The sequence below is a fragment of the Cricetulus griseus genome, chromosome X, assembly GCF_003668045.3.
Source record: "Cricetulus griseus strain 17A/GY chromosome X, alternate assembly CriGri-PICRH-1.0, whole genome shotgun sequence".
Classification (NCBI taxonomy): Eukaryota; Metazoa; Chordata; class Mammalia; order Rodentia; family Cricetidae; genus Cricetulus; species Cricetulus griseus.
Genome location: NC_048604.1, coordinates 52,409,752 through 52,423,203, shown reverse-complemented (window position 1 = coordinate 52,423,203; position 13,452 = coordinate 52,409,752). Strand labels below are relative to the sequence as shown.

Genomic DNA, 13,452 nt, shown 5'->3' with positions numbered 1-13,452 from the left:
TTAAATTCCCTTGTATTTTTTACCTGGCTCCATATTGGTAATTTCCCAAATCAAATGACTCTAAGAGAAAGATGCATGGACCATGGAGAAGGGGAAGGGGCAGGATGTCATGTGCAAATTGGGAGAATGAGGGTAGGGGAGAGAGAGCTTGTAGAATGAGAGGGGGGAAGAGGAGGGGAGAGGAGGAAAAAGAGGAGCAGAAAAGTTGAGTTGGGAGAAGAATAGAAGAGAGCAAGTTGAGAGTTACCACCACAGAGGGAGCCATTATATGTTCGAGGAGAGATATGACACTAGGGAGACTTCCAGACACCTACAAGGATGACACAAACTGACAATCTAGGCAACGGTGGAGAGGATACCCTAAATGCCCTTCCCCTATATTGAGACTGATGACTGCCTTATATGCCATCCTAGTGCCCTCATCAAGAGGCTGATGTAAGCAGAGGCAGACACCCACAGCTATACACTGAACTGAACTCTGAAACCCAGTTGCAGAGAGGGAGGAATGAAGAACAAAGGGGTCCGGAACAGTCTGGTGAATCCCACAGAAACAGCTGACCTGAACAAGGGGGAGTACATGGACCCAGACTGATGTCTGTGAGGCCAGCATAGGACTGATCCAGACCCCTGAACATGGATGTTAATGAGGAGGACTCGATATACTATGGGGCCCCTGGTAGCGGATCAGTATTTATCCCTGGCATAAGAAGGGACTTTGAGAGCCCATCCCACACAGAGGTATGCTCTATCAGCCTGGACACATGGTGGAGGGACTAGGCCCTGCCCAGGATGATATGACAGACTTTGGGTAACACCATGGAGGGACTTACCATACCTGGGGAGCAAAGGGGGGATGAGGTGGAGGAGTGGTGGGAGGTTGGGGGGGGAGGCGAGGGAGAGGGAAAAGGATTGACATGTGAAGCAAGATTGTTTCTAATTTGAACAAATAAAAAAATCTCTTGGAAAAAATAAAAACATAAATTACAACCTAAAGCAATGATAGTATAGACCAAATCATAATACCCCACTTTAGAAAATTTCACTAAGGAATAATATAGTTAAATATTTCCAGAACATATGTACTAAGACTAACACAATGTATTTTAAACAAACTACATATATTATGGCTGAAATTTTTACTATGAAGGTAAAACAAAGGAAGTTACTTGGTCTTTTCTATTTGGCAAAAATGTGCTAAAACAACATTTCTGTCTTAGCAACTTGATCTTCGTGTTTATTTCACTGTATTTATATGCATTACATGTTTTCACTTTGCCATAAATAAATAAGAAAATCTTTGTTTAGTATAGAGCATGCTGAATATACCCTAGAGAGGATAAGAAGAGGGGGAAGAGACTAACAGCAAATGACACTTCTGAATGCCTCTTGCCTTCTTGATTGCATTTGGAATTTTAAGCACAAATCACTTTCCCCCATTTTTATCATTCTTTCTCCTCCAGATCACCCTTCAAATTGTTCTGAATATAATTGAAGCCATGTTTTTGGTTTTCTAATCACAGTGTTTTCTGAAACATTCATTACAACATGTAACATCAAGGGAAAGTCATTCCCTAAAGATCTCTCTAGGAAATATAGAAATCTTACAAAAATGTATAGTAAATCTGAATTACCTGCAATAAATGTGTAAATGTAACCAAGAAATTCATGATCATCTACATCATTATCCATGCTTTTGCAGTATTTGTACAAAATCAAACAGTATGTGGGCAAAATGCCTTCCAGACTAGACCTATGATTCACCTACTACAGTACTCATTATTTGGATCCTCCACAAAATAACTCAGAATATATTATAGAAATTCAAAGAAGCAAAATCTTCTGGTATTTATATCATGCTTGTACTAAGTAAAGTATGATAAAATATTCACATAAAGATAAAGCAATTGTTATGCCAAATTTCCCTCTGAATTAAGCTGTCATATTTTATTATTACAGTTATTTTAACTTTGAGAAAGGAAATAGAAAAAAGTGATGCTCTGTATATTTAAATAACTAATCATCTCTAATATGAGGAGAATTAAATAATTTTATTACCTAAAAAGAAGTCCATGTTTAATTTATATGCCCACTTATCACATTTAGAATCAGTTTATTTTTCAAGGATATAGAGTTGAAACACATAAAAGAAGTAAATAAGCAAAAAAATCCACTATGGCAGCAATTTTGTACTAGTAGAAAACTCATGAATAGCCAAAAAGTCTTTGAATAAGAGTAGGTTACGTGGTGTGTTGTAAACCATTTTATGAAAATGTTTAGGTAAGTTTCTGGAAGTAGGAGAAAAGATGAAATCCTAATTTCCCTTAAAAGTTTTTGTTTTAATTAGTGCCTAATAATACAACACAGAATTGAAAATGCAAAGTATGCCACTGTTTTAATGATGAAATACGCTTTGCACATGGTTCAACTTAATCTTGGTTAGGGTCACCAATATTAAACCACTTACTATGTTCAAAACCTTTAAAAGAGAACAGGTAACTCCAAAGTCATTTGTAAAGAAGTTGTATAACCATGTTAGAATACTAGGGAATATTATTCCCATGAATGAAGTAAATTATGTATTATTAGAAATAATTTTCATGTGCCATTTTGCTAAAAGGAATGGTTTCTATGATTCATAATAAAAAATATAAATGTATATCTTTATCAAGAAGTGAATGTTTCTTTAAAGTTTCAAAAACCTAACTTCTTGCCAAAAAAGGGTTTTGTTTTTATCATGTTGAATACTTAGGTACTACATGTTTCTATGTTATGTGAGAAAGCTCACATAAAAGTGTTTTTTAATGTGGACCCACTAAATAAGAGCAAGAATTTTTAAGGGGCCTGCCTACCTACAGTATTATAGAGGGGTCATTGGCATTAGGATTTATTCAGTAATTACCATGCTGGAAAACAATCATTCCCAACACCAAATTCCTAGCTCATGGTGAGGAGAAAGACATGCCTCTCAGTTCTGGTATCTGGGCCTCACAAGTACATATAAATATAGATATATCTTGGCTTTAGATATTTTCTTTTCCATAATTTGTAGTGCTGTTAGCGTATACTGGAGAGAGATTAAGACTGTAGCTCTTACAAAATCTGGGCAAAATTTTAAATAAGTTAATATTTGAAACTGTTTATGTATATTATCATGCTGTTCGATGGGTGGTGTAAGGATTCAGGCATTATTCTGCCCCTGTCACCTGGCAGAATGCACTAAGGCAGTAGTACCCTGGTCAGCCCAGGAGCAAAGCAACCCTTTTAAAAATCTATTTAAATTAGAAACAACCTTATTTTACATATCAACCCCAATTCCCTCTCCCTCCCTTCCTCCCATGTACCTCACAGAGCCCCCCATCCCATCCCCTATCAGTAGTTGATAGAAGCAGAAGCAGAGATCTACAGCTAAGCACTGAGTTGAACACCTGGAATCAAGTTGTAAAGAGGGAGGAGTGAGAAACAAAGGTGTCAATACCATGCTAGAGAAACCCATAGAAACAGCTGACCTTAGCAAGTGGGAACTCCTGGACCTCAATCCAATAGCTGGGGAACCAACACAGGACAGAACCAGGTTCCCTAAATGTGGATGTCAGCTAGGAGGACTGGGCAAAGGAACCCTTTAAAAGAAAGCCCTCTACTCACTTATGCTCTCTTTCTGCTCTCTCTCCTCTTCTCTTTCTGTTCTCTCTTTCCCACTCCTCTCTTTCCTGCTGTTTCCTGCTGTTCCCCTGAGGCAGAAAGGACTTTTCCTGTCTGCCTCTTTTGTCTGCTCTCTGTCTGTGTCTCTGTTTCTCTTTACCTCTGTTCTTTCCTCTGCCCTTCCCTCCCCTTTCTAACAAAACTTCTCACTTAAGTTCTGTCTGCCTGGCAAGGTTATTCCTCCACCTAAGTCACCATCGCCTGCCATGGAATCTACCAAGATCTCCTGCACACTTTATCCTAAAAGGTGGCATGAATATTTGTGTTTGCTAATTCAATAAAGATACCAATTGTTTTGGTGTCACACTAAGAAATAAGAACACAGAATTCTTGGATTAATTTGAGCACAAATGAGTCAAGTTTAAATTCTCTACTTCTCTCCTTGTGCCTTCCATTTATCTACCTAACATTTGCCATTACTGGCCAGTTTGTGTCTGTGTGTGACAATTCATTGCTATCCCTAAAAGGGGATATTATTCTGAAGTTATTGAGAAACACAAAAAGCATCACATGAGACAGAATGAGTTATTGACTTAACTGAACCTGATGCATCCAGAAAAGCAAACACAACTGTTATGATAAATCTTTCTGCCAAAAGCTGCCTGAGCCCCACCACCACATGTGAGCTTTATGCCAGCTGCCCACCTGAGTTAGGGCCCAAATGAATACACAGAAACTTGTATTAGGTACAATGCTGCTTGGCCAATGACTAGGATTCTCATCTGTTAGCTCAGTGTAAACTATCATAAACCTATATATTTTATAAGACTTATCTTATCGTACACCTGATTGGTGTCCCTCCTTGCCTGTGGATCACATTGTGTGGCTGGAGCAGGAGCAGAGGGGAAAAGAGGACACTTCCTGTTTCCTCACTTAGATATAAACTCCTTGATATGTAACTTCCTGCCTGGATCACGACTTATCTACTACATTTCCCAGAATCTTCTTTGAGTCCTAGTCCTGTCTAACTTGCTGTCTCATTGGCCAAACAGTATTTTATTTAAAAATCAATAAGATAAACATACACAGTACATTCCCCATCACAGTACTACAAACACACATTTTCAAGCTATATCTATGTAACTTCCAACATTTATGGGGGATATTAGTTGCATAAAGTTGTTTCCAATCTGTTGGTTATTTTCAGCTAATGGTTACAACAAATACATGCACACACACACACACACACACACACACACACACACACACACACACACACACACACTATGAAACTCTTGGTCAGGAGCATAGAAGAATATATAACTCAATACAAAAGCTAAGCATTAGCTATGAGGTATTTAAAAAGTTAAGTCTTTGGGGTGCCAAAGTTATTTTCATAACAGTGTATTATAACAAATGTTCAGTGCCAAAGCCACACCCTGAAGTCAGCTGATTAAATAATACTTTTAAACCTAAGTAGTTTTCATGTATTTTCCAGTACTTTCCTATGTATATTGGACTTAGAAATACACACAAACACACACACTCTCTCTCTTTCTCTTTCTCTCTCTCTCTCTCTCTCACACACACACACACACACACACACACACAAACACACACACACACACACACACACACACACACAGAGAGAGAGAGAGAGAGAGAGAGAGAGAGAGAGAGAGAGGATATTGATGGAAATCCATAGGAGCATATATATGCTGTAAGAACAAGAGAGGGACATATGAAAGGATACATACAGTAGAAGAATTACAAAACCAACATTTGTTGAAATTTACACTTGTACCCTAAGGCCCAGGAAATACCCAGGCAGAAGAGGTGAGGAAATTATAAGAGTCACAGCTCCTTGAAGATTGTGAAGAAATATATTCAGGACACAGCAGGGCCTTTGCCATAAGAATTCACTCTTTGGTAATGACCAATGTGGTTTTTTTTTTAAAAAAAAAGTTCTGTTTTTTCTCAATACACCTTTGATGGTTTTTAAATTGTTTCATATCTGATCAAGTTGAGATTTTTAAGAATTTATTTTTAATTTGTAATAAAAGTTTACAACTTGATTGTTTCAAAAAAAGTCAACAAACTGCAAGCACCTGTTAATAAAGGTTAATAATAATAATAATAATAAGAAGAAGAAGAAGAAGAAGAACAAGAACAAGAAGAACAAGAAGAACAAGAAGAACAAGCATAAGAACAAGAACAAGAATAAGAAGAATTCCCCGTCACTGTACTTAGAAACACACATCCTGAACAAGTTCAAGCTCATCAGTATTCAACCAAGGACAGTGTTCTTGAAGCCGCACAACTCCTTGTGGAGCTATTGGCAGTGGATGGCTTCTGGGGGAGGGAAAAATCAGTTCTCTTGAGAGGTGTGGCCCATAGTAGGATATTCCTGACATAGTGACATAGTGAATAGCACTTTACACTCATGTGCACATGGGCTAACACTAATTGAATAGAGTGGATTATAGAAGAAGAGGAAGTGGCATAGGAAAAGTTTTAAATGTTTGTTTATAAGTTTTTAACAAGTTAAAATTTTTGCAGATATATATATATATATATATATATATATTATATATATATATATATATTCAGGAATGATTAACCCAAACAAATATATGTATCAGTGTCTTTCTATTATTGTGATAAACACCATGAGCAAAACTTAGGGAAGAAAGGGTACATTTAGAATTCATGTTACAGTCCATCATTAATGGAAGCAAATATATGTATCTAGAGTTGGGAAGTGAAGTAGAAATTTTGGAGGAATGCTACTGATTGGATTGTTATTCATGGCTTGCTCAGCTTGCATTCTTATGCAAACTGGGACTACCTGCTTATTGTTGGCAGCATCCACAGTGAGGCACATCAATCATGAATCAAGAAAATATCCAAGAGACTGACATACAAGCCAATCTGATGGAAGTATTTTCTCAGTCGAGGTTCCTTCTTCCCAGATGACCCTAGCTTATGTCAAGTTGTGTAGCTGACAAAAACAAAACATCAAATAAAGCAAAAAAATAAGCACAACACAATCAGCTTATATACATTTTATATAAGGGAGAACACTTAAAATCTATAGTCTTTGCAATTTTCTCTTTTAAAATGTTTCTTTTTATTTTATTGTTGATATTAGGGAATTTTGTTCAGTGTGTTTTGAACATATTCATCCATGTACTACCCCCTCCCCAATCTAATCTCCCTTCCCTACCAACCCAACAGCATATCATTTCATCATTTTAACCCATCAAGTCCTATTTGTGCTGAACGTATCTTCTTGAATATGTTGCTTTCCATTAGAATATAAAAGGCTTATCAGCTGCTGTTCCTAAAGAAACCTGACTCTTACTCTCCCAGCAACTATCCAATGCCAATAACCCTTTGGCTAGGGTAGAACTTTGTACCCACCTCTACTTTTCAGATGGGGAATTCTGTGTACCTTGAGTTTACCCTGGTCTTATGCATGATGTCACAATCATTTTGAATTAAAATGTGGAGCTACCATTTTGTGTCAAGAAGAGAGTCATCTACCACTTCTGGTTCTTGCACTCTTTGTACTCCTTCTTCCACAGTGATTACTGAGACTTGGAAGGAGGGACTGTGATATAGAAGTCCCACTTAAATCTAAAAGTTCTACAGTCTCTTTCTCTCTTCACTTATCTGTCATGGATCTCCGTGCTAATGATCATCTATTGTGAATAGATGCACCTCTGATAAAGGTTCATTGAGGAATTAATCTATTGTGTTCTTGATAATAAGTCACTAGGAGACAGTTTAATACTGTGTATAATTAGTAGAATAATAATAGTATTTTCCCTCTAAGATCTATCTATGAACTGTTTAGATATATGTTCCTAGTCCTAATAATAATGTTAGCTGTAGATTTTGCCTTGTGGTATAAGACCTAAAGCCAATCAAAAGTGATTAGTCATTTACCTGGTCTTCATGCCACTGTTGCACCAGTGGCCATATTTTGCCATGCTAATCATTATGAGAGCTCACAGGGTTCATAGCCAGATACAATTGATAATTAATTTTGAACTCTGAAATCTTACAAAGCATCTTGCAGAACTACAAAAGCTAGAGAGTAGTGATTAAGCTTCTCTCAATCGCAGGTTGGCTTCACCATATTCTATGATGAAAATATGTGGTATCTTCATGAACAGCATCTTATTGTCAAGTTATTTGGTGTAAGCAAGTACAATGTCAATAGCCTCTAATGATTGGGAGTTTTTAAGTCCTCACTCTTCAGCAATTCAAAAAGAAGAAATCAGTTGTATGTACTGGGGTAATATATTTTAGACTATCATATCTAGTAGGGATATTGTTATTCTATTACTGATCACCCCATTTAAACCCCTTTATGTATGTGAGCAGACATAATCTAGAAAGCTACTTTGATATTATATATTTTAGTTAGGGTTTCTATTGCTGTGAAAAGTCACCATGACCACAGCAACACTTATAAAGGAAGATATTTAATAAGTGTGGCTTAAATTTTCAGAGGTTTAGTCTGTTATCATCATGGTGCAGCATGTTGGCATGCAGGCAAACGTGATGCTAGAGAAGGAGATGAGAGACTTATATCTTGATTCACAGGCAGGAAGAAGTAGTTTGAGACTCTGGGAATATCTTGAGCATAGAAGACTTCAAAGCCCACCCCTACAGTGACAAACTTCCTCCAACATGGCCACACCTAGTCCAAAAAAGCCAACTCTTATAATAGTGTCATTCCCAATGAGCTTATGAGTGTTAATTACATTCAAATTACCACATTTAACTCCCTGGCCTTCCAAATCATGTAAAAATATCGTAGTGCAAAATGTATTTAGTCCAACTTCAAAAGTCTGCATGGTCTTTCTTAGTCTCAAAAAATAATTTAAAGTCCAAAGTTTAAAATTTCATCTGAGATTCAGGTAATCTCTTAAATATAATCCCTTATAAAATGAAAATGAAAAATAGATCACGTAGTTACAATATGTAGTGGACTAGGATATATATTACCATTCCAAAATGAAGGGGATGGAGCAAAGTGAGAAAATACTGGACGAAAGCAAGACCAAAAAACAGCTGGGAAACCTCCAAACACTATATCTCCATGTCTGATGTCAAAACACTCTTTAGATCTCCAATTCCTATCCACTTTGTTGACTGAAACCTGCTTTTTCTCTTGGTCTGTTTCTACTTTCTGTTACCAACTTTCCTCAGCAAGTGTCCCATGGCTCTGACATCTACAACAACTTGGGGCCTCAATGACAATCCAAGATTCAACTCCACAGCTTGACACAATGTCGTCTCTAGGCCTCTATTCAACTCTGACACATTCCTGACCTCAGTGGCTTTCCATAGTAGTGGAGGAATATTGGACAACTCCTTTCTTTTATCCTTAAAGCCAGAATCACATGGTTAAATTTGCCAAGTTATGTTGCTTACTGAAGCCAGAACATGACCCTCTTATTCAATTACATCTTTGCTAACTTTCTGTTTTCGATAGTTTTTCCTTCACTGCCCAAGCTTGACTGTCCTGAAGCTGAATACGTAGACCAGGCTGATCTCAATCTCAGAGACACACCTGTCTTTGTCTCTGGAGTACTTAGATTAAAGGACACTGGGTAGTTTCATTGAAAGGAGGTAGTGAAACCCTAGTCCCTTCCTCCTCCTCTCTTATTTCCTGCTATTGATAAAAACATTTTGATATGGCATTGCTCCCCAGAATAACAAGCTACAACCTCATAGGCCCCAAACTACAAGGACAATTGGTAACACAATTAAACCTCTAAATATGTGAGGCATAATGAACCTATCTCATAGATTATTTTGGTGTTTGTCATTGCCTTACTTATTTCTCCATTGGATGATAAGTCACAATAACCAAGAAAACTTACGGAAAAAAGCATTAAGGCCTACAGTTGGAGATGATTTGGAGTCTATGACCATCATGTGTACATGATATCAGGCAGGTAGGGCACTTTAGTACTAACTAAGAGCTTACATTTTTACCCATGAGCAAAACTGAGGCATAGAGAGAAAACTGGGATTATACGGGCATTTTAAAACACCAAAGCTTACCCCCTATGATGGATCTCCTCCAAAAATACCATACCTACTAGTCCTTTCCAACTAGCTAGTTCCACCAACTAGCAACCATATACCCAAATGTATGATCCTATGAGGGCATTCTGATTCAAGCCAACATAGTTAGTTATATTATACTTTTCAAATTTTGCAGGTATATCAATTAATTACTTATTAATAGATCCTCAATTTTGAGATGTATTTATAAAATTCCTGGATGGGGGAAACTAGACTTTTTGAATCCTTTTGTTACATTTATGCCATGTCACATTGGTTTGTCCAATGAGATTTAAGTAGAATTTTACTCTGTGGGGTCTCCAAGGCAACCGCTGTTTACCTTGAAACAGAGACATAATGTTAAGTGTATGTTCTCCTGACCAGTTGAGTATAGCTTATGGAAACATAGTGATCTTCTTTGAGGACCCTTAAGGTAAGGACCGCATATTGCCTCCCAAGATTGTGTTGATTTGTGACAGCTAAAAGAAATGAATTGTTTCATTAAAGGACCCTTCCCTCTTTAACTAACTTTGTGATTATGAAAGCATATTGTTAATTACTCATAGCATAAGTGATGAAACATTTCAATTAAAGTCACCTAATTAAAATAAAGCAAGCACAGAAACATATTAAAGAACTATTATTAGAGTAAGAGGACCAGGAATCCTGCTGTGAGATTGTATGTCTTTAAATCCATCAAATCTCAAAAACTTGACTGCCTCAAAAAGACTTAGGGATTCCAAAAAGAGGTGACATGCCAATTGAAACTGGACAAATCTCATGTGGCCCTCACTGCCAGATGAAGTACTACAAGCAAGTAACAATTATTGAGAGATTGTGAATTAGATTTCCCCAGAAATATGTAAGCCCTGTGATTGGTTTGCCAGTACTGAATGATAAGTCATAGAATTCTGTATATAAACACAGAATTGAATAAACTCAGCAGGTTTATTTTAATGGTTTTATTTATATAGAAATACAAGAGCAATGGTTAAGGAAAAGAAGGACATGATGTGGAATGGAGTGGACATGGGAGGGGTAGGAGGAAGGAGATAGAAACAGAGATGATATGTTTTAAAAAGCTTTTAAATGTAAGAAAATACAAAATTGATAAAGTATGCTATACACATTGAAGTGTGTATAACCTGATGATTTTACTTTAACATTTTATTTAATATGTGACTCTGTAAAAATAATGTTTATGTAGACAAAGACAAAGTTGTTTTAAGGTGGGTGTATAAGATAAGATTATGATAATTTGGAAGCAGACACAATTATGTTTAATTATAGACTACATTACTAAGACATTATGAATCATGACCATAGTATTGTTTTATATTCCTACATATAAATTCAAAATAAAACAATGTTTATAAAACATTTAGCCAAATGTCTGAAATAAATGTTAAGAAATTATGTGTTGAGCTAAGATCATTTGGCTCTAACCTATGTACTTTCTGTGCACATATTAGGAAATGATATCATTTCTGTGAGATTTTACTCTTCAGAGGTCCTGTTTGGCTACCTACAGGAACACTTCCGAAAATTCAATGTAGTGTGTTTCCCAAGCGGCTGCATCTTTCCACCGGAATTTTTAGCTGACCAGGTAAGTGTAGATGCCAGCTTACCCTAACTCCCAGGTGTCCTTGTAATGAGTAACTTGCATAACATTCAACTGTATCTCAACTTATATGCCATGTAGATATGTTAACAATTTTTTTTTCTAGACAAGCAGTATTTTCTATGAAGGGAGTTCTATTGACTGCATTTCATTGCTCATATTAAAATTTACAGTAGAGACACCATACAGAAATAAGAAAAAAGTCTCAATTTCTCTCTTTTAGACCATGCTGCCATAGATCTACTCTAGTCTATAATCCAAGTAGCACAGTCTAAATTCCAGAGGTAGTCAAAGAACTTAAAAGTCTATCTGTGAAATTTTTAAGAACATATATCCCAAAATGATTATAATATTCTCTGGATAATGATTTCAGATATCAAGAGATGGAATCCATCCTCAACTGGGAAACAAGGAGAAAAAAATCACCAATGAATAATGATGAATTTAGCCAGTCTTTCTCCTTGTCCAGCCCTCAGTGCAATCAGTTGCACAGCCTCCTGCAGGTCATGGGTGAAGTGGGCACTAGGGCAGTTATCAGACCCTTCCCTGGGGCACCTCGTCGGCACTGGTGGAAGCAGCCTCAGCAGCGGCAGCAGAAGCTGCTCTGGTGGCCAGCCTGTGGTAGCAGTGAGCTCGAGGGTGACGGCCGAACCTCCAAGGCCCTAGCTGGGCTTCAGAAGAATGCGTTAGCAGGACAGTCAGAGATCTATGACAACATGAGTCCGGATACGTGCTCTGGAATGTCTTCTGCACTTCAGGAAGAGAACACAGCTTCACATCACAAGATCAAATGCCTGCGAAAGAAGTTAGCGAGAGTCTACAGGAAACAAAAAAAGCAAAGAAACGACGGGAATGTGACCCAAAGTGCTATGAAACCCAAAAAGCTGAAGATCAAAAAGGCCAAGAGAGATCCTCTGGCTCATTTTTCAAAGCGAAAATCTACCAAAACAGCAAAAACTCCCCAAATGCCATTCTCGTGTTATCCCACCAGGGCAGTGATTGCCAAGCAGGCTGCTAGGAAAAAGTCTCAAAGGAAAAAGCAGCCGAATAGAAAAGTTAAAGGTTTCTCCCAGGTCCGAAGGAGCTCAAGGAAGAGCAAAGCTGAGCTGCAGTCTGAAAAAAGGAAAAAGATAGATGAGCTGATTGAGAGCGGGAAGGAAGAAGGCATGAAGATTGATCTCATTGACGGCAAAGGCAGGGGTGTGATTACCACCAAGCGCTTCTCCCGGGGAGATTTCGTGGTAGAATACCATGGGGACCTCATTGAGATCACTGATGCCAAGAAGCGGGAAGCTCTGTACGAACAAGACCCCTCCACAGGTTGCTACATGTACTATTTTCAATATCTGAGCAAAACCTATTGTGTGGATGCTACTCGAGAAACAAACCGCCTGGGTAGATTGATCAATCACAGTAAATGTGGGAATTGCCACACCAAACTGCATGACATCAATGGTGTGCCTCACCTCATCCTCATTGCCTCCCGAGACATTGCAGCTGGGGAAGAGCTCCTGTACGACTATGGTGATCGAAGCAAGGCTTCCATTGAAGCCCACCCTTGGTTGAAGCATTAACCATGTGTCCTCCCTGCCTCCCTGCCTCCCCGTCCCTTTCCTCTTTAAAAAGAAAAGTTACCTCGAAGAGAAATTTTTTTTTTACACACATTTACTCTTAATTACTTCAATTCTTTTTTACGTTTACTAAAGATACCTTTTCAGGTAGTATTTAAATAAGTTACAAGTTTCCAAGTTGCACTTGAACAGATGGCCTTATGTTATACAAACTGCTATATTTCATTTCTTTTCGTACCTTTTTACATACAAGTTGAACATTTCTGATTCCCGAGCAAGAAGTTTAAGACCCAGCACTGGTTTTAGAAAATGGACTCAAATATGAATTAGGAAATACGGATCTGCCCATAATGGAAGCCAGCATTTTCCCATACCCCACATCCAAGCACAGTCAGGAGTGGTAGTGCTGCCAGGCCCCAGGGACTGCCTGGAAAGGGTGTCTCCAAATTCTTGTTCTCAGAGTCTTGACATGGATACACATTGACGTCCATGCATAGTTTTTAACAAAATTTTTGCAGTAAGCTTATTCCCCTC

At 37.8% G+C, this 13,452-nt stretch overlaps 1 protein-coding gene across 1 annotated transcript; it reads left to right on the top strand.

Annotated features, from left to right (window-relative positions):
- The first annotated feature begins 12,048 nt into the window (after window positions 1-12,048).
- Window positions 12,049-12,921, top strand: LOC100750585 (N-lysine methyltransferase KMT5A-like). Its single transcript, XM_035450301.1, has one exon. The coding sequence runs from the start codon at window positions 12,064-12,066 to the stop codon at window positions 12,919-12,921; it is 858 nt and encodes a 285-aa protein (XP_035306192.1). The 5' UTR covers window positions 12,049-12,063.
- Window positions 12,922-13,452: the final 531 nt, after the last annotated feature.

Excerpts from the sequence above, each read along its gene's own strand:
- LOC100750585 (XM_035450301.1), top strand. The coding sequence starts at position 12,064 with ATGAGTCCGGATACGTGCTCTGGAATGTCTTCTGCACTTCAGGAAGAG.